The sequence below is a fragment of the Festucalex cinctus genome, chromosome 14, assembly GCF_051991245.1.
Source record: "Festucalex cinctus isolate MCC-2025b chromosome 14, RoL_Fcin_1.0, whole genome shotgun sequence".
NCBI classification, from domain to species: domain Eukaryota; kingdom Metazoa; phylum Chordata; class Actinopteri; order Syngnathiformes; family Syngnathidae; genus Festucalex; species Festucalex cinctus.
Genome location: NC_135424.1, coordinates 26,898,740 through 26,920,468, shown reverse-complemented (window position 1 = coordinate 26,920,468; position 21,729 = coordinate 26,898,740). Strand labels below are relative to the sequence as shown.

The 21,729-nt window shown below is 40.0% G+C and overlaps 2 protein-coding genes and 1 long non-coding RNA gene across 5 annotated transcripts in view; 1 reads left to right on the top strand and 2 right to left on the bottom strand.

The window, feature by feature from the left end:
* The window catches only part of LOC144000913 (uncharacterized), a 49,230-nt gene extending 44,972 nt beyond the window's left edge, over window positions 1–4,258 (bottom strand). For all 3 annotated transcript variants that reach the window (XR_013278325.1, XR_013278328.1, XM_077494701.1), the window contains exon 1: window positions 3,524–4,258. Coding sequence is in view for 1 of the 3 variants with exons in the window: in XM_077494701.1 (XP_077350827.1) it covers window positions 3,524–4,046 (523 nt within the window). In the remaining 2 variants the exon portion in view is untranslated. The remainder of the gene's footprint in view (window positions 1–3,523) is intronic.
* On the bottom strand, window positions 1,885–3,505 carry LOC144000914 (uncharacterized). Its single transcript, XR_013278330.1, has 2 exons — window positions 2,384–3,505; window positions 1,885–2,151 (listed from the first exon to the last, which is right to left on the bottom strand). It is a non-coding gene; the product is annotated as an uncharacterized LOC144000914 (long non-coding RNA).
* A 1,882-nt stretch (window positions 4,259–6,140) lies between the features above and the next one.
* Window positions 6,141–21,729, top strand: part of LOC144001418 (uncharacterized) — a 213,613-nt gene continuing 198,024 nt past the window's right edge. The window contains exons 1-2 of the mRNA XM_077495722.1: window positions 6,141–6,213; window positions 17,489–17,530. Coding sequence (XP_077351848.1) covers window positions 6,198–6,213; window positions 17,489–17,530 — 58 coding nt within the window. The 5' untranslated portion in view covers window positions 6,141–6,197. The remainder of the gene's footprint in view (window positions 6,214–17,488; window positions 17,531–21,729) is intronic.

Here is a 21,729-nt window from a genome sequence, read left to right as displayed (position 1 = left end):
GTTTGGGATTTTTTTTGGAGCTTGTACATGGTAGTTAATAGTTATTAAGCATTTGCTCTTTCTGGACAAATGAAATTTTAAAGGCAATATTTGATGATCCTGCGTCTTGAGATGATACATGCCAAGTTTGAAGTCAAGTGGATGAAAAATGTTTGCAAAGGGGGAAAAAGCATGATCACAGTGAATGTGCCAAAATGGGCCAGTATTGGACATTCAAAAATTCATAGCTCACTTCCTCTACATTTTAGCTACATGGTACCAAATAGACTTTTTTTATGCGTCTCGGGGTACTACACATGCCTGCCAATTTTCGTAGCTCTAGGTCAAACGTGCCGGGATTGTTTTTTATTTTTCTACACTAGTGTTGCATTGTTATGACAACTTCATAATATCAAGTTTTTCGCCGAGCCCGGAGAGTGTGCAAAGTTTGGTGAATTTTCGTGAATGTTTAGGTCCCCAAAATCGCGATCATTTACGAAGAATGAAGAAGAAGAATGAAGAAGAAGAAGAATGAAGAAACTCAAACTAAAACAAGAGGGACCTCGCAGCAGTCACTGCTTGGGCTCTAAAAAAAAAAAAAAAAGTTAAGTCAAACGTTGAGCTCACCCACATTTAGCCCAACCCAGATCTATGGGATGCAGTCTGGTGTACTAGGACACATTGGGAATATATTTTAGGCTACGTTCACACTGCAGGTCTTAATGTTCAACTTCCAAATTTTTTGTGAAATACGATTTTTTTTGAGTAAGCATTCACATTACCTATTAACTCATTTGCTCCCAATAACTTATAAATGTTTTTATTTTGTTTTGTTTTTTAAATTTGTTTTATGTTTTAAGTGTCCCAAGACATTTTTTTATGCTCGAGCATACAGAAGACTTTGATGCAGCCTCTCAACTGCAAAGAAAAGTTGCAGAAATGGTAGTTATTACACAAATGGCCAGCAGGTGGCAGCAGAGCAAAGAGAGCAACCAGGGCCCTGTTGAAAAAAAATATCTATTACCGGTGTTCTGTCGGATCAGCATACCTCGTCGGATCAGCATATCCGTATGCTGATCTGACAGCTGCCTCTATCGGGCTAGCATACGTAGTCAGAATAGCATTCCTACGTTACGACGATCCCGTAAATGATAATAATACACTGCAATTAGGCTAAACACAGATGCATATTAAAAACACTAGCGCTACCAAAGAAGCATATATATAGTTAGTTTTAACACGAGCATGCTGTTCTGACGGCTGATTTTAACATCGGTATGCTGTTTTGATGGCTGAAATGGGCACCATCGGTATGCTGTTTTGATGGCTGAAATGGGCACCCACAGCACATTGTTGCCTTAGTCTACTAGTCAAGAAAAAATAAGGCCAACTATAGAGCCACATTAAAACTTCAGAGGACAATATGCCAACGCGCTCCCACAAACGATTTGCATGAATTTCTGTATTTTTAGATGATTTAAGTCTTCGCGTCTCATTCCGTTGTGTTCATTTTGCTGACTGCTGCGTTCGTTCAGGTGTAGGCTTATGTGCACAGGGTCGTCATACGAAAACATTTTTATATATCAAAACAAACTGTTGTCAATAAATCAAACAAAAACCATATGCAGGCGCGGATGACAGTTTCCTCACCAAACTGAGGCTGAATGCACATTATAATGACTTGCACACGAACTGCCCACGAGGTGACACAATTGTCATTTCTAATTAGTGTAAAAGGCAACATAATAATCAAACAACAAAATATTGGCTCCATACCCATTATGTATGATAGTTGTCTACATGACAGAAAATTGTCTAGATTTAATTGAACAGATTTTGCAGGCTGTGAGAGAATTTGCCAGTTGGAACACCATTGCTTATTTTGAAAGAAACATTTGAGAAGACTCGAAAAAAATGAGCTTTATTGTTGAATTCAAAATGAAAACCGATGCAGGACTATGAAACATATTTTATGTACAAACTACAATACACGTTGCCAGTTTGCTAAAAGTACAAAAACATCAAGTGACAAAAACTACACAACGTCTCAAAAGATTCCAAACTACGATGGCTGTAGCAAGTCAGCAATTTAAGTTGCATTTTTTTTTACACTTAAAAACGTTATTCTGCACATTCAGCATGTGTCCACCGCAGACAGAATTCACATTGCACCTTAAAATAAGAAGAAAAAACACACATTAGTGAAGCCCCAAAATTGTTTTTGAATAAGTGTAGTACAAGCATCTAACTGTCACTGTGCCATAATAATAACGCACAATGATCCACGACGCTAACTGCAGAACAAAACTTACTCTCTGAATAAAATATTTTCACTATATAAAATAATTACAAAACGAAGTAAAATGCAGTTCTAAATAATCAGTTATTGCATACTTTTACTTACTTGTCAGCCGAGGTATGCTGCTCCGACGAGTTCGACAGCGTGATGATGTAATTGCCTACTGCGCATGCGTAGCGCGTGCGCAGATGTGTGAGGTATGCTACTTCGACGGGTATGCTGGTTTGTCAGAACACCGGTACTCACAATTTTAAATAGATTTGTGAAAATTGATTAAACCTAGCTATATACTAATGCCAATTGCTTCAAAACATTAACGGATAGAAAAATACTTTTTTTTTCCTGATGAAAGAACAGAATTTAATCTTCTTTTGATAGGTTCCGTGTTTTTATAGCAAAAGAAGACAATATTCTGTGGGCCTTGCAAGATCAGTCAAAATCCAGTAAAACAGCCGTTATCAATTGCGACCTCAGGCTGTCTGCTGTGTGAACGTTGTGTCCACAAAGTGACCCGCATGCGCAGTAGAAGATACAACGTCACTCACAACGCTGTGTTTGCGGAAGTAAATAGTATGGTCCAGCGTGTCAGGGCCACGGACATTTACAAGTCCGTCGTCGGGGATCATATTTCGTGAAAATGAGGCGAGCCTGTTCGAGCTCCTCATCTCACGGAGACGTTTTTTGTTTGTTTGTTTGTTTTTAATCTCGCGGAGACCTCTCCTTTTTTTTCCCTCCCCAAAAAATGATGTCACGTCATTGCCGCGCGTGGCTAAATTAATATCACCACAAATGTCAGCTTTATGCTTCATGTTTCAAATGGGATTAAATTAAAGTCAAATATAAAGCCACAACTGTAACTCGAAGCAACTTTGCCGCTTCACGTAGACTACGTCTCCCCAGTAATGCCCCCGCCAGCGCCGATGCCGCGGAGCACATATTGTGGACTTTTGATGACGTAGGGGTCGGATATATGCGACTTGGCCGTTTACACTGCGGTCGCAGTACAAAATTTCGGATATTATCCGATCTAGGAACACATATGAAAGTGACCCAGCTCGGATATGAAAAAAAAATCGGAATTGAGCCGTCCAGACTGACATTTGGGCCAGAAAAAAAAAATCCGATCATGGGTCGCATTTGCCTGCAGTGTAAATGTAGCCTTACTCATTCTTTACTGTCGCTGGCTATCAGTAGGGCATTAATTTCACAACTACCACGTTATTAAATAAGAATCGTTCATCCTACCAGTGTGCGTGCGAGTGTGGATCTTGAGGTTCTCGGATCGTGCAAACATCTTGCCGCAGTTGGGAAATGCACACAAAAAGGGCTTCTCCCCGGTGTGCACACGGATATGGTTGATAAGTTTATATTTGGCTTTAAACGCTTTTCCTTCGCGTGCACATCCGTTCCACATGCAGACATGACTGAGGTTGTCCAGTCCTGTTGCTACGTGCTCCGCGGTGACGTGGTCTACTAGGTCGTGCATGGAGCTAAAACTTTGGTTGCAGACAAACGGATCCGTCCGCTCAAACCTCTGTCTTGAGGAAATTCGGCACGTCCACTTGCAAACCAGCTCAGATTTGATGGCGGGGCTCCTATTAGTATTTAATAAACACTCGTTCCTTTCACTCCTACATTTGTCGGTCGAAGCGGAAATATTAACGGCTCTCCTTTGGGGTAGGGAGATGATGCTTGAAGCTCCGGAGTTGTTGTTGCCCAACGGAGCTACAAGGCCATTGTGCCTGGTAACAACAGATACCCGCTTCATCTTCCTGTCGTTATAGACTGGCCAGCCAAATCTCGAAATGAAAATCTGATTAATCCCACCGAAAGGCGTTCTTCGCTCCAAGGTCCCGTATCCCTGTTAAAATCACAGTGGTCGATGACGAAATCCAAACTCGTCTCCGTGAGCTCAAGCCTCCATAGTTTTATTTACTGTGTAAAAGATGGTGAATAGAAGGAAAGGAATAGCCGTTGCAGGCCGCGATCCAACACTATTGTGCGGCGCCCTTGTTTACGTCTCTGCTCAGAAATGTATCTAATGTGTCTCAGTTACAGTAATAACATACAAAACATAAAATTGTGTCAAATGTGCAAAATATAGTATATACTTTACAGTATAGAATTAATTAAACAATTGTTAATTTTTCAAGAAGTTTTAATCATGAAGTATGGTGGCTTGAGTCAACTACTGGCACACAGGGGAGATGCCTGGTTGGTCTTTTGGGGCAGTGCTTTTCAGTTATTATTGTCCTCCATTTTATCCCAAGAGACTGTCCCACAATTTAGAGCGACTAGTCCATTAATCCATTTTGAATATAGTGTAGACAGCAAACTGAACCAACATCAGTCAAAATATCAGTGGTACTGGTAGAACAATGTGTTAGACAGGTATGGTCAGGAGTCGGGCCGGGCCAGGCCGGTGGGCATAAGTCAAAATGCCAGGGCCATATATATATATATATACATAGGTCTTCTCCGGGTACTCCGGTCTCCTCCCACATTCCAAAGACATGCATGGCAGGTTAATTGGGAGCTCCGAATTGTCCCTAGGTGTGCGTGTGAGTGTGCGTGGGTGTTTGTCTCTGTGTGCCTTGCGATTGGCTGGCAACCAGTCCAGGGTGTCCCCCGCCTACTGCCCAGAGCCAGCTGAGATAGGTGCCAGCACCCCCTGCGACCTTTGTGAGGAATAAGCGCTCAAGATGGACGGATGGATGGATATATATATATAATATACATATATATATATATATATATATATATATATATATATATATATTAGTGATGCACGATAAACAGATAAAACAGATAATAGAGAAATACATCAATTACTAGAAATGCCATTTCTGGGGAAATGGCGTGTGAAGGCTGGAGAGCTGAATGATACCTGTGGAATGATTTGGAATAATGTTGAATGATGAATGATATTGAAAGATGTTGAATGATATTGAATGGTGTTGAATGATATTGAATGGTGTTGAATGATACAGAGTGACATGGAATGAGCTTAACATGCTGAATTTGGAATAGTTTGAATTCATCCAGAAATCTAGAAGCAGTTGAAGGAAGAAAAATAGCACAAAGGTAAAAATAAATCAGCAAGAAACAAGAAAACAATGAAGAAATCAAGTAGGAAATGGAGGAAGTAGCAAGTAATCGGGTAAGCAATGGAGTAAAGTGAGAAGAATTAAGTAAGCAATGAAGTAAGGAGGGTAGAATCGAGTAGCAATAGCGTAAGGAGTGGCAAATTTAAGCAATGGAGTCACTCTTGAAATCAGGTCACATTTGCGTTAGTATACTAAGCTAGCATGCTAAGCTAACATTAGCAATAGCATGCTAATATAGTATTAGCGTTCTAATCTACCATTAGCATTGGCTTGCTAAGATAGCATTAGCATTAGTCCCTTCCTGTTGAAATTAACATTAGCATTAGCATGCTAGCTTAACATTAGCATGCTAGTTTAGCATTAGCATGCTAAGCTAACATTAGCATTAGCATACTAGCTTAGCATTAGCATGCTAACATTAGCATTAGCATGCTAAGCTAACATTAGCATTAGCATGCTAGCTTAGTATTAGCATGTTAAGCTAACATTAGCATTAGCATGCTTAAGCTAGCATTAGCATGCTAACTCAGCACTAGCATGCTCACTTCCTGTTATTTCAGGTCACTTCCTGTTGATATTAGGTCACTTCCTGTTGAAATCGGGTCATTTCCTGTTGAAATAGGGTCACTTCCTGTTGATTTTAGGTCACTTCCTGTTGATATGAGGTCACTTCCTGTTGATATAGGTCACTTCCTGTTCAGGTCGGGGAATATCCTGGCAAGAATCACAGGCATACCTAATCAATTGGCCAAAATGGCCGCCGCCTTTGGGGGCCAGGTTGGCGAGAAACCTGGGCATAACATTTGTCTAAAATGGCTGCTGTGCATGGTAAGTTGGAAAATGGCCGCTGTGCGTGGTAAATTAGGTGGTAAGATGGAAGAGCTGAGCATGAATTGGTGGAATATATTGAAGTTGGAATGAAGTGAATCGGATGAATGATGTGGAAGTAAATGTGAAATGTAGAATCGCCCATGTAGAATGTGGGAAATAATTGGGTGCGAAATCGAGAATTATGGGTAACACGTGGATTTTGGAACTGAAAAGCTGGAAGATCTCATGGCATGAAATGGTGGAATATATTGAAGTTGGAATGAAGTGAATCGGATGAATAATGTGGAAGTAAATGGAAAACGTAGAATGTGGGAAATAATCGGGTGCGAAATCGAGAATTGTGGGTAATACGTGAATTTTGGAACTGAATAGCTGGAAGAGCTCATGGCATGAAATGGTGGAATATATTTAAATTGGAATGAAGTGAATCGGATGAATAATGTGGAAGTAAATGGAAAATGTAGAATGTGGGAAATAATCGGGTGCGAAATCGAGAGTTTTGGGTAACACGTGAATTTTGGCACTGAAAAGATGGAAGAGGTCATGGCATGAAATGGTGGAATATATTGAAGCTGGAATAAAGTCAATCGGGTGAATAATGTGGAAGTAAATGGAAAGTGTAGAATGTGGGAAATAATCGAGTGCAAAATCGAGAATTGTGGGTAAGGTGTGAATTTTGAACCTGAAAAGCTGGAACAGCTCATGCCGTGAAATGCTGGAATATATTGAAGCTGGAATGATGTGAATCGGATGAATGATGTGGAAGTAAATGGAAAGTGTAGAATGTGGGAAATAATCGGGTACGAAATCGGGAATTGTGGGTAAGGTGTGAATTTTGAACCTGAAAAGCTGGAACAGCTCATGGCGTGAAATGCTGGAATATATTGAAGCTGGAATGATGTGAATCGGATGAATGATGTGGAAGTAAATGGAAAATGTAGAATGTGGGAAATAATCGGGTACGAAATCGGGAATTGTGGGTATGGTGTAAATTTGGAACCTGAAAAGCTGGAATAGCTCACGGCATGAATTGCTGGAATATATTGAAGCTGGAATGATGTGAATCGGATGAATGATGTGGAAGTAAATGTAAAATGTAGAATGTGGGAAATAGTCGGGTACGTAATCTGGAATTGTGGGTAAGGTGTGAATTTTGAACCTGAAAAGCTGGAATAGCTCATGGCATGAATTGCTGGAATATATTGAAGCTGGAATGATGTGAATAGGGTGAAAAATGTGGAAGTAAATGGAAAATGTAGAATGTGGGAAATAATCGGGTACGTAATCTGGAATTGTGGGTAAGGTGTGAATTTTGAACCTGAAAAGCTGGAATAGCTCACGGCATGAATTGCTGGAATATATTGAAGCTGGAATGATGTGAATCGGATGAATGATGTGGAAGTAAATGGAAAATGTAGAATGTGGGAAATAATCGGGTACGTAATCTGGAATTGTGGGTAAGGTGTGAATTTTGAACCTGAAAAGCTGGAATAGCTCATGGCATGAATTGCTGGAATATATTGAAGCTGGAATGATGTGAATAGGGTGAAAAATGTGGAAGTAAATGGAAAATGTAGAATGTGGGAAATAATCGGGTACGTAATCTGGAATTGTGGGTAAGGTGTGAATTTTGAACCTGAAAAGCTGGAATAGCTCATGGCATGAATTGCTGGAATATATTGAAGCTGGAATGATGTGAATAGGGTGAAAAATGTGGAAGTAAATGGAAAATGTAGAATGTGGGAAATAATCGGGTACGTAATCTGGAATTGTGGGAAAGGTGTGCATTTTTAACCTGAAAAGCTGGAATTGCTCATGGCATGAATTGCTGGAATATATTGAAGCTGGAATGATGTGAATAGGGTGACTAATAGAGGTGGGAATCTTGGGGCACCTCACGATTCGATTGCGATTACGATTCAGAGGCTACGATTCGATTATAAAACGATTATTGATTTCCCCCCAGGCAGCAGAAAAAAACCAATGTATTTTGGTGCTTTTAATGTTTCGTACATTAGTTACAAAAATAGTACAAAAGTCCTCTCAGGCCTAAATAAACTACTATTTCAGTATCAAGTTAACAGTTCAAAACAGTAAATAAAATACTCAAGTCCTCATTCTGTAACAACAGCTTTTAAGTATATTCAGTCTTCAACAGAATAAAACATAGCATTGAGCAAAAATATATTATTTTTATCCACTCAAAAGTGCACTGAGATATAAATGAAAGACAATGTGAACTACTACTTCAATACAAATGCCTAAAAAAAAAAAAAGTGCTTTCCTGCTTTTTAAGTTGTGTAAAGATGAACATGTAAACATTAAAGTTTCTCAGAGGTACAAAAAAAAAAACCCTCAAGTGCTTTTCTGCTTTTTAACTTGTGTAAACATGAACGTGTAAACATTAAAGGGATCGTTAGGCTTTTTTAACATGAATCTCAATTTGATCCTCACCTCCCGTGTGTGCGATCAGCACTGACTTCATTCTGACAGCGTTCGGTGACACGCGTTCATGTTCGACGTTGGACGAGAGGAAAATAGTCCAGCAAGCTGGCTGGGGTCTCGGAAATAAAGCGTTTTTCTTCTAAAAAAAACTATTTGTTTTCAAAAGCGTGATACATTTCCACCACAATACTCTTTTCTGAATAAAGTCAGACGCCATTACCGCCAGCCACTACTTTTCTGTTCGTTCGTTCGTATCACTGCGCGGCGCCCTGTCGAACGCTAACCGACGCACTGCAGCCAGCTAGCTGATACTTCCGCCTGAAGTTGTTTGCCTTTTCGGAGCAGGTCTGATCTGACGAAGAGGTGGGTTGGTCAGCTCAGCCATGCTTGTTGTTGTTTTGAATGTCGAGGCGTGAGTTGTGGATGTGTACTCTCGGTCCGTCCCATTAAGCGTCCCGAAGACCGCGCGCGCTACTGCGTTTCAGTTCCGCGTACTTTCCGCTCCGGTCCACTTTTAGTTTCGGTTCCCTTGGCATATTTATATAATCGGAATTTGGACTTTTGTGAATCGTTCTCGATTGTTCCACGGCCGAATCGTGAATAATCTAAGAATCGGAAATTTTGCACACCTCTAGTGACTAATGTGGAAGTAAATGTGAAATGTAGAATCTCCCATTAAGAATAATGGGGAAAAATCGGGTCCGAAATCGGGAATTGTGGGTAAGGCCTGAATCGTAGGAATAATAAAAATACAAGCGCGCGTCGCGTGAATTTTAGGAATAGTTTGAAATTGGACTGGCGAAAATCTGATGAATTATGTGGAAGTAGTTACACGTCAAAAAAGTGGGCGGAATAAGAAGAAGAAAATGCCATTTCTGGAGAAATGGCGTGTGAAGGCTGGAGAGCTGAATGAATACCTGTGGAATGATTTGGAATAATGTTGATGATGAATGATATTGAATGGTGTTGAATGGAAAGTGTAGAATGTGGGAATAATCGGCTACGAAATCGGAAATTGTGAATTTTGGAACTAAAAAACTGTAAGAGCTCATGTCGTGAGTTACTGGAACAGATTGAAGTTGGAATGAAGTAAATGTGATGAATAATGTGGAAGTAAATAGAAAGTGTAGAATGTGGGACTAATCGGCTATGAAATCGCAAATTGTGAATTATGGAACTGAAAAGCTGGAAGAGCTTGTGGCCTAAATTGCTGGAATATGTTGAAGTTGGAATGAAGTAAATCGGATGAATAATGTGGAAGTAAATGGAAAATGTATAATGTGGGTATAATCGGCTACGAAATCATAAATTGTGAATTTTGGAACTGTTATATACAGGTGTGAGGATCCCAAAAACACGGACAAGAAAATCAAGTTTGACAAAGTTTAATCTGTCACACAGCTGCAAAAATACAATAGCACACTTGCAAATGCAAGGACTAACGAACAAAAACGCACACTAACAATTCGCGAGAGTACTAAACAAAAGAGCTTACAATAGTAAGAATGATAGTCAACAGAAAACGCACGTCACCGAACGCGGAAAAGGATCTAACAAAAAGAGCTTGCAAAAGGCAAGAATCAAAACTACCGAAACTAGAATACTTACTAAAAAAACAAACAGGCACAAGATCAAGGCGAGATACAAGAACGAGGAGCAGGTAAACGGGAGGTTGAGACTAGTTGGGAAAAGGGGACAAGCAAGAGGAATAGTCCGACAAACTGGTGTCTTCTAAGCAGAACATAAATAAGGAGGCTAATCAGCAAAACACAAGGCAGGTGTGTGTGGGTGGCCTTGGCTCCCTCCAGTGGTCACAAGAGCAACTGCAACAGAGAAAAACAGAGCAGGCCAGCCAACACAGAACATAACAGTCCAAAATCTCCCTCACCGTGTACACGGGATCGCCGTCAATCACTCTAGGTGGAGGAGGAGGAGGAGCTGCTGGAGGACTCAGGGGACTCACGGCCACGGGCTTGATCAGGGAGACATGGAACACTGGATGGATCTTGAGCGTTGGAGGCAACTTCAGCTTCACCGAGACTGGGTTGACCATGGATTCAATTTCAAAAGGGCCAATGTAGCGTGGGTCCAGTTTCTTGGACCCTCCCGCTAAATGTAGATCTCGTGACGACAACCACACCCTTTGTCCTGGGCAGTAGTCTGGTGCTGGGAGTCGTCGTCGGTTAGCAATCTCTTGGTTCCGGGCGGCGGCGCGCGAGAGCGCGGCCCTTGTCTCCCGCCACACACGGTGGGCTCGCCGGAGGTGGTGCTGAACAGACGGAATGGCTATCTCGTGTTCTTGTGAAGGAAATACTGCTGGCTGGTAACCATAGGCTGTCATGAAGGGGGAGTGGCCAGTGGCAGAGGAAGTGAGAGAATTGTGTGCGTATTCCACCCATGGCAAGTGGGAGGACCAAGTTGTTGGATGGTTCTGACAGACGCATCGTAGAGCAGCTTCCAAGTCTTGATTTGCTCGCTCAGTTTGCCCATTGGTCTGCGGGTGGTAGCCTGAGGAAAGGCTGGCAGTAGCTCCCATTGAGGCACAAAATTTCTTCCATACTCGTGATACGAATTGTGGTCCACGGTCTGATACAATGTCCTGTGGGATGCCATGGATTCTGAATACGTGTCGGGTTACCAAGTTGGCTGTTCCCAAGGCGGATGTGAGTTTAGGCAGGGCAATGAAATGGGCCATCTTTGAAAAGCGGTCAACAACTGTCAGTACCACCGTGTTTCCTTGAGATGCAGGCAGGCCTGTGATGAAATCCAGTGATATGTGGGACCAAGGTCGGGAAGGAATTGGCAAAGGACGAAGCAGGCCTGCCGGAGGTCGGTGAGATGCTTTATTGCGGGCACAAACGTCACAGGCATTGATTAACTCTGCCACATCTCTTCTCATTCGGGGCCACCAGAACATTTGAGCCAAGAGGGAGTGTGTACGGTCAATGCCGGGATGGCAGGCGATCCGGGAAGCATGTCCCCACTGCAGGACCTCTGGGCGGAGATGGACTGGGACAAACAGTTTCCCCTCTGGGCAATTGTCCGGGATTTGTGCCTGGGTTTCTTGTACCCTTCTCTCCACCTCCCATTGGAGCGCACCCACCACTCTGTTGCTGGGGATAATAGTTTCATTCCCTGGTCCTTCCCCCATTGGGTCATAAATTCTGGACAGTGCATCGGGCTTAGTGTTGGCTGATCCACTCCGGTACGTCAGGATAAAATCGAACCTCGTCAAGATGAGTGCCCATCGAGCTTGTCTTGAGTTCAGTCTCTTGACAGTTCGAATGTAGGCCAGGTTCTTGTGATTAGTGAAGACAGTGAATTGTTCCTTGGCGCCCTCCAGCCAGTGCCTCCACTCCTGAAGGGCCAGAACAATGGCCAGTAATTCTCGGTTGCCCACATCATAATTTGCTTCTGCCGGGCTGAGACGTCGTGAAAATAAGGCGCAGGGATGGAGCTTCTGGTCGGCTGGGAATCGCTGAGAAAGGACGGCCCCCACTCCGGAGTCCGATGCGTCCACCTCGACAACAAACGGAAGGTTAAGATCAGGGTGGTACAATACAGGAGCCTGAGTAAATAGTTGTTTCAGTCTAGTGAAAGCCAAGTCGGCTTCTGGGGTCCATTTAAACGAAACCTTGTTGGATGTGAGCCGCGTTAGCGCGGCTGCTCTTTGGCTATAATTTCGGATAAAACGCCGATAGAAGTTAGCGAAACCGAGAAATCGTTGAAGTTGTTTCCTGGAGGTTGGAATCGGCCATTCTACCACTGCCTTAATCTTAGCTGGATCGGCTCGAATGTGGCCTTCCTCTACCACAAAACCCAGAAACTGAACAGAATTGGTGTGGAAGTCACACTTCTCGGCCTTTACAAAGAGGCGGTTCTCAAGTAAGCGCTGCAAAACCATACGGACATGGCAACGGTGATCTCGAAGATTCTTTGAAAAAATCAAAATATCATCCAGATAAACAAAACAAAAGTGGTTAAGCATGTCTCGCAGGACGTCATATATAGGTAAACTACAGCTAACCTCAAAAACTGATTTATGGCCCCCTAGAACCAATCAGAAGCCGTTATTTTGAATTAAGCCCCCCCCCAGCCAATCAGAAGCCGTTATTTTGAATTAAGCCCCGCCCACCTCCACCTTCTTAGCCAATCAGAAGCCGTTATTTTGAATTAAGCACCTCCCCCTAACCAATCAGAAGCGGAGGGACCACCTGTCAAAATTTGACAGGTGCCCCGCCCCCCAACCAATCAGAACCCGTTATTTTGAATTAACCCCCGCCCCCTCACCACAACCCTAACCAATCAGAAGCCGAAGACAGCTCCTGTCAAAATTGATTGATGACATCCTGCACCCCCAGCAAACATATGTTTTCCGGTCCCCCCTCCCTTCCCCCCTCACAACCCTAGCCAATCAGAAGCCGAAGACAGCTCCTGTCAAAATTGATTGATGACATCCTGCACCCCCAGCAAACATATGTTTTCCGGTCCCCCCTCCTCCCACCCCTCGATTGATGACATCCTGCACCCCCAACGAACATATGTTCTCGGGACCCCCCTCCTCCCACCCCCGCCTGTGAACATATGTTTCCGGTCACCCCAACACCCTCCCCATTGCATATGTGCATCCGGTGACCCCTCTACACCCCCCACCCACCAGCTTTGAAGTCGCGGAGGAAGCGAATAGTGATAAAGCTCCCCCGTACCCCTTTGAAGTAGAACGGGGTATCAACCGGGGGTCTCGTGGGAAGCGGCGACCCCCCTTATCACCACGGTCAAACTTCACACCAAGTTGGGCGACAGGAAGCCCCCACCACCGGCGCCTATATCGGGTATGTGCGTGCGTGAATGTAAAATAGTACGAGGCTCTCTTAATCGAGTTAAAGTGTTGTGAATATTAAAAAAAATGTTATCCATTTGCTTCTTGTTTTTTAAAATAAATAAAAGAAACTTACCGGTGTTTACGGGTACGAAGTTGCGTCTCCTTTTCGACGGTCGTACGTATAGGGTTGTTATTTAACCAATTTCTGAAGACGTCTGATATTGTAAAAACGGTGGAGAGGTCTGCGTGTCACCCCCTGCGGTGAACAGCACCATCTAAAGGTCAAAGGATGTTACAGCCTATGATTAAGAGACGGAGGTAGGTATTAGAATGTGATAAGTTTGTCTGTATTTTTAATTTTAAATAGAGTGAGGCATGAAATTAATCGGTCGATGTTTTATGCGTTGTATTTGATAGCAATGTAATAAAGACATTTTGGTAGGATGAACACAATAAAGTTAGTCTACAAAAGTAAATTAGGGTATTAAAATGTTGATAATGAATGTAAAACCTAAAAATTTGATTCAAAGGTATTCAATTTGTAAATTATAAATTTTGGATGACGGAACAATGTATGGCATTAGAGTAGCCTTTAAATATTAAGTGGGGTTAATTTTAAATTTTTGGCGACAGCAGATCGAAACTAGCATCGTACTAAATCCCCCGCAGCCATCTTTTTAATGTTACTGAACACTGTCCCTATATTAAACCAAACTCAACTCATTTACGTTTCGGTTACAAATGATACGTTTTATTTTTATACGGTATCTATTACAAGACGATGGATGCTAGAATTTGTACATTTTATATATACGTGATGTTTATAGGTATGCTTAGACGTGTATGTTTTTATTATTTTATGTTTATGATGTGTATAAGAGTACGCTGTTTGGGGAGGGACGTGAAAATTTGTTTACCTTTTTTTTTGTGTTTAAAAAAGATAATATTTGTACTAGTTTAAAAAAATACTGATTTCTGGAGAGAATATGTAATCACAAACTCAGGCAGGAACTGCATGTGGACATTATTGGTCAGACGTCTGCTTCTTTTTAAAACTAAGAGAATTGAAAGTATGAAACTTTGAGTTTCTTGATACGTTAATAGATTTATACTCTACTTAACCCTTAATCTTTAATCTTAAAGCCGATCTTTGCAACAATTTAACCAAAATCATCTTCTTATTAGTAGATTAACACCTTAGTCTCTTACAAAGGGTATTCCTGTAAGCCCTTGGCTAATAGTTTTTTAGAAAGGATCCACGGTTTGAATTTATGACACCATAGATGTATTTGTACATGAAGAAGGGTGTGTACACTTTTATTTTAGGGCTGTAGCAATTCAAAATGGAATTTTCCACATTTACCAGATTTAAAGACATACTTATATGTTATCCTAAATGTGATTCACTGTGCAAAATAATAATACTAATGACACTAAATCACGAAAATACAAATAATTCCTACAAAACAAAAGAGGAACCTCACGGCGAGGCGTTGCTCACGTTCTAGTTGTAAACCTGCTTTGGGGATATACATTTTCTACAAATGTACCACTGAGAATATTTACGAGCTTGTAAATAAAATACTAAAGGGTTACCAACATGAAAAATTTAATTTTCTGAGCTTTTAGCTGTGTTAAAATGCTCTTACCTCACCAAATACATGACCGAATTGGAGTTTTCCTCCATTCTCCCCTCTCTGAGAAATTCCGGTCTACAAAACACCAGCCCCACCCAACCTGAGAAAACAAGCTGTAGGCGGTCTTTGACATCATAAGGTTACCCTCTCTCACGTTTTTGTTGTACGTCTAGCTATGTATTTTATGTTTTTGAGCTGTTGTATATAAGATTGCGTTGTACATAAGAATTTTACCCCCTCTTACGTTTTTGATGCGTTATAAAACTAATAAATGTACTGATTTTTTTTTTTTAAAAAGGATTAGGCTTAGAGAAGGTGTTGGTGGCACTCTCAAGAGCTGAGTGCGCAAGTTGTTTTAGCCCCTCTGCAGATGCGTACACGTATAAAATGTTATTTTTCGGTTTCTAGTTTTGTTACCGCTAGTGCTATAATTTGTGTCTATACGATTTTTATCGGATGTCTCTATGTATTTTTGTTGTTGTTTAAGTTTATGAGGTTTGTATATACGAATGCACTGTGTGGAAACGGGTTTTAACATCTATCGTTTTTGTAATATTTAAAAAACTAATAAATATACTGGGGTTTTTTTGTTTTTCTTAAACTGATTTATGAAAAGGACTTGAAATCGCAAACTCTTTTTTTAAAAGCAGTAACTGATTTAGGAGGCGGAGGGGGAATGTATTGTGGGGATCATACTTTTTGAAATCTTTAAGCTGTTGATTGTAAGAGTCTTCTATCTTGATGTTAGCATTTTTATCTGAATATGTTTGAATGAAATATCTTCTAATTATTAGCTCGGATTCTTTCAATGGATAGCCCTGTAACCCTTAGGTTAGTAGTAGTTTTTTAGAAAGTATCCGGGTATGAAATATGTTTTTATTATGTTAGGAATATGGCGCGTACATGAAGAAGGTACGTCTAGCTATGTATTTTATGTTTTTGGGCTGTTGTATATAAGATTGTGTTGTACATAAGAATTTCACCCGCTCTTACGTTTTTGATGCGTTATAAAACTAATAAATGTACTGATTTTTTATTTTTTTTTAAAAAGGATTAGGCTTAGAGAAGGTGTTGGTGGCACTCTCATGAGCTGAGTGCGCAAGTTGTTTTAGCCCCTCTGCAGATGCGTACACGTATAAAATGTTATTTTTCTGTTTCTAGTTTTGTTACCGCTAGTGCTATAATTTGTGTCTATACGATTTTTATCGGATGTCTCTATGTATTTTTGTTGTTGTTTAAGTTTGTGAGGTTTGTATATACGAATGCGCCGTGTGGAAATGGGTTTTAACATCTATTGTTTTTGTAATATTTAAAAAACTAATAAATATACTGTTTTTTTGTTTTTCTTAAACTGATTTATGAAAAGGACTTGTAATCGCAAACTCTTTTTTTTTTTAAAGCAGTAACTGATTTAGGAGGTGGAGGGGGAATGTATTGTGGGGATCATACTTTTTGAACTCTTTAAGCTGTTGATTGTAAAAGTCTTCTATCTTGATGTTAGCCTTTTCATCTGAATATGTATGAATGAAATATCTTCTAATTATTAGCTCGGATTCTTTCAATGGATACCCCTGTAAGGCTTAGGATTGTAGTTTTTTAGAAAGTATTCGGGTATGAAATATGTTTTTATTATGTTCGGAATATGGCGCGTACGTGAAGAAGGATGATGTAGTTTTATATTTGCTTTGTTTCTGTTTTAGTTTTTTAGGTGGGTGAAGGCATCGTTTTAAGGTGCCAGGTGTATTTTGTGCAAATAATATATGGATACTTACTTTTTATTTTTGTTACCGATAGTGCTTTGTTTCGTGAAACCCTTATGTTTTGTTTCTTGTTTTTTTAACTTACCCTTCGAGGATAAATAAAACGTCTTTAGACTTATCGCTAGCAAAGATGTAGCACGTTTAACACTCTAAATAGTTTTATCGCAGCACGACGTATTCGAACTAAGAGATCCCAAGTCTTTGTGAGTTTTTTTTCTTTTAAATACTTAGAAATACCCATTGTTAAATTAGCCTATAAGATATTATTGAATATGATAGTCTGTAAGTTTAGCTATACTAAATCACCCCTGGGTTTAAAACACAAAACTACGAGATTTAATCAGAGCGTAACAATCTACCGCGACGATCTTTTTTAATCTTAAAACCGCTCTTTGCAGCAATTTACCTAAACATATAGTGAACAAACGTGTATCTTGTATGACTAAGAGACATTTAACTTTTGATTGAACGATTTATTTTTTCCTTACGAATCGCGCTTACTTTCCGATGGTACGCGTAGGTAAACAATTTTTTACACGCATATTTACACATCGGGACTCTTTAATTTACCTACTACGCGTGTTTTTTTTTTTTTTTTTTTTTTTCAGGAATTTGGGAGAACACGCAAAGTCTACCCAGCAAGGCCGGAGGTAGGACTCGGTCTCACAACCCTTTATGCTCAGAAGCCAGCTAACGTACCGCCCTGATTGCGAAATAACAGCTACTATATTACTTAATTTGAATGAATAATATTATTTAAGACGTCTACCCATCTAACGCTTTAAAAATAGCGACATAATTCCGATAAAAATATTATTCGTACTATATTGTTTTTTTTGTGTTTTTTTACAATAGTTTCTGAGTTCTCACAATAGGTGTTTGATGATACTATTTTATAGTTTTATGTTTTTCTTACCGGTATGATTATCTTGTATTACATTTATGACGTTTCGCTATCATCCTAAAACGCATCTTTGCATCGTTTTAAGGTGGCCGGTGTATTTTGTACAAATAATATATGGATACTTATTGATTTCTGATCAATTTTTACCAACTTTTGCTTTTAGAAGTATGTTAGTTACTTGTATATGAGTGCGTATTCTAACTTTCCCATTCACTTCTTGGTTCCATTCCATCACCCCCTGCGAGACCGGACTCGTCTACTTAATATCACTAAAGTCTGTTCAAAAATCATTGGACACCCTGTCAGAGCCTTATCTTCCTTTTGTGACCGAATCCTGCTCGATCCCTCTCACTCACTTCATCGAATGTTTGAGTGGCTTCCATCATCTCAGCAGGCTGAGACGCCCCACTCTGACGAACACACCGACGAAGAAGGAGGAGGACTACGTTTGTCCCCAGATCACTAAAATCTCTTGAACAGTGACCCCCCATCCCGGGCCAAATTGCGACAGACTGACTGACACGTAGCACTTTAGGGTGAAGCACGGAGCACTTTCTTTTGTTTTTTTTTTATTGTTATTTATTATTTTTCGTTTTTGTTTTTTTTATTATTTTTTTTTAATGTTCATTGGTTTCATGTTTTGTTTTTTTTAACTTCCCCCTCGAGGAGAAATAAAAGCGTTTTTGAATTGAATTGAATATTTAATTACTTGTGGTATTTTATTCATTTTTAAGTTATCTGGTTTACTTGGTATCATTTTAAGCTGTATGATGTATTTTATGTTAATAATATATGGATACTTATGTACACATCTACTTCTTATTCATTTCAGATCCGTTTTTATTCGTATATTTACCTACTTTTGATATTAAGTTTACGATGGCTTAGACTGTTTGAATGCGCTGTATAAAATAAACTCGAGTTGAGTTAGTTAGGTACTGTTTTTTTTTTTTTTTATAAAGTCAAATTATTACCTTTATGAAACTTTTTAGTTCTCCTTATGCTTTACTATGAAATGTTTCAAAATACTCGGTCCCTCCAAAACAAAGCAAAACAAAACGTGTTTACACATTTTTACGGATTTTAAAAATTCTAGGCGTGACTTTGCCGAGTATTAAATACCCGCTTGTATTTTCATTGAATGCGTACGTATACCGTTAAAATTTGTAATTAATATTTACCTACTCGATTCCTGTATTGACTAATTATTCGTGAGGCTAACGTTTTACAATTTAAAGTTATTCCGAGAGTTTACTCTTTAGCGACGTCTTTACACGCTTTAAACGTTGGCTTAGACCCCTTGTGTCTTTACTGACGAATATTATCGTTAAATGTTTTACCCCGGATTAAAACAGGGGGGACTTATTCAAAGATGTTTTATTTTACGGTAAATGTTTTTATATTAGTCGCATATTGATTTTAATGTGCGAAGGAATCAAGGAGACTCTCTGACATTCATTTTTAAAAAATCTGTTGTTTTAGCGCCACCAACCTTTTTTTTTTTTTTTTTTTTTAAAAAGAGAATCTAAAGAAGTCTTTATCACTAGAAGTTTGATAGGTTTTTTTTTTGTAAAAACCACGCCCCCAGTGGGGTCTCGTGCTAATAAAGACCGCTCGGCCGTCATCTAACACTCCCCCTTCGAGAAAAAAAAAACCTAACTTTGCGAACGTTTAATAATCTTTGAGGAGATTTACCAGTGCCACCACCTCCGGGGGATCGAGTTAGAACAATCTGGACATCCCCACGACTCTCCAGAAGTATGCAGACTTTCAGCGAGCCGCCAAATCTTACAACATCTAGTCCTGAGCGTTCGGACGTCGAAGAGGATGAGGCAAACGTAACCTTTATCGACGGACCCTACCGGAGTTCCAGCCCCATGACCGCTTGCAACTTACCCTCAACATCGTCTGCTGACTTCGGGTCTACGGCATCCATCCCGGTAAACTACTTTTGACGAATTGATGTAGCCCAATAACATCAATAGTAATAATAACTAGAGCTGCGAGCAGCTATAAAGGGCCCTCGCAGCCCGGGCCACGTTGGGGTCCTTGCACGTTGGGGTACTGGCATATTGGAAGCAAAATTTCTTTGAAAATGGCATAATAAACGTTTACATGTAGAATATTTTTTTTTGCCAGTGTGTGTCAAGCTCAACGGGTTTTGGTGGTTGTTAAGACCTGCAAAAATCAGCGTCCTTTTTTATTTTTAGGCAATGAGTTGCCCTGATTGGTATTTTTTGCAAAAGTGTATATACACATCATCGCTCGTTGTACTCATTGCACAATGTTACTTTTATTGTCCAAAGGGGCAATCAAAAATGAATAAAACAAAATGGAAACGTACATACGTTTGGATCGGTGTGAAGCCAGTGAACAATTTGAGTGGTGGAAACTAAAAGAATATTCATAAATGACTTAGTTATCACACTTAGAATGAGTGTACATTTTTTGTACAAAACACCGTATGTGGTTTTTTTAATATATATATATATATATATATATATATATATATATATATATATATATATATATATATATATATATAAATGCCTCAAGGGCTAGGTGGCGCTGTATTTATAACTGAATGTTGTCATAGAGATACCTTCAGGCCTTGATTATAAGCATACATGTCAAGTGTGGGATTTTTTTTGGAGCATGTACCGTGGAGTTATTAAGCATATCCTTCATTCACGATATTGCTTTTAATGTCCATAAAGGCTATCAAAAATAAATAAAAATATATATATGTTTGGATAAGTCTGATGCCAGTGAACATTTTGAGTGGTGGAAACTAAAAGAATATTCATAAATGACTTAGTTATCACACTTAGAATGAGTTTACATTTTTTGTACAAAATACCGTATGTGGGGTATTTTTTTTTTATGCCTCAAGGGCTAGGTGGCGCTGCATATATAACTGAATGTTGTCATAGAGATAACTTCAGGCCTTGACGATAAACATACATGTCAAGTTTGGGATTTTTGGAGCATGTACCGGGGAGTTATCAAGCATATCCTTTTTCATTGCGAAACACAAATTTTGATGCCCCGCCCTCATCATATAGTATTTTGAAAAGTCACAATTTTAGGAGAAGTGGGCAAAAGTCTGCCCCCTGTGAATGTGCAAAAATCGTCAAAAATGGGACATTTAAAAATTCGTAGCTCACTTCCTGTTCATTTTAGCATATGGGTACAAGAGACTTTTTTGTAGGTCTTGGGCTCCCTCATACACCTAAAAATATTCGTCGTTCTTGCTTAAACGTACAACTGGGGCTGTTTCGTTAAAGATTTCTAGGGGGCGCTATTGAGTCATTTTTGTAAAAATAGCGCAATCGCCGATAAAAAATTGCTCATTTTGCCAGGCCAGCTGTGTGTGCCAAGTTTCGTGTGTTTCTGTGCCAGTTTAGGCCCTCAAAATTGGCGTTGTTTTCTTGGCGAACAGCGCTTAGCCACGCCCACAGCGACTCGCGAAAACTCACAAACTTCGTGTTGTGACAGCATGAAGGCCGACACCCTCATCTGAGCAAATATGAGGTAGGTCCAGTTAACATGGTTGGAGAAAAACATTGAAGAAAAATCGTAAGAAAAAAAATTGCCAGTAGGTGGCGCTATCAGTAAGATGAAATATAAGTTTGTAGATGTCTTTAGGGCTGGACTCTCATCAATTGTGTACAATTTTGAGAAGATAGCATCATCTCGGTCAAGTTAATGCAGCTTTTGTTGTCACGAGAAATCTTCAGACTTTGCGGCACCGTAGCGGCCACGCCCTTTGGCGAAAAGTTACAATATTCGGTGTGGGGCATGATCAACATCTTAAGGCTTTTCTGACCAATTTTCAACTGGATCCCTTCAACGAGCTCAGCACAGTAGCTAAAAACGTAAAGTATGACAATTATTGTTACCACTAGGTGGCGCTACATGGATAACTGAATTTTATCATATAGA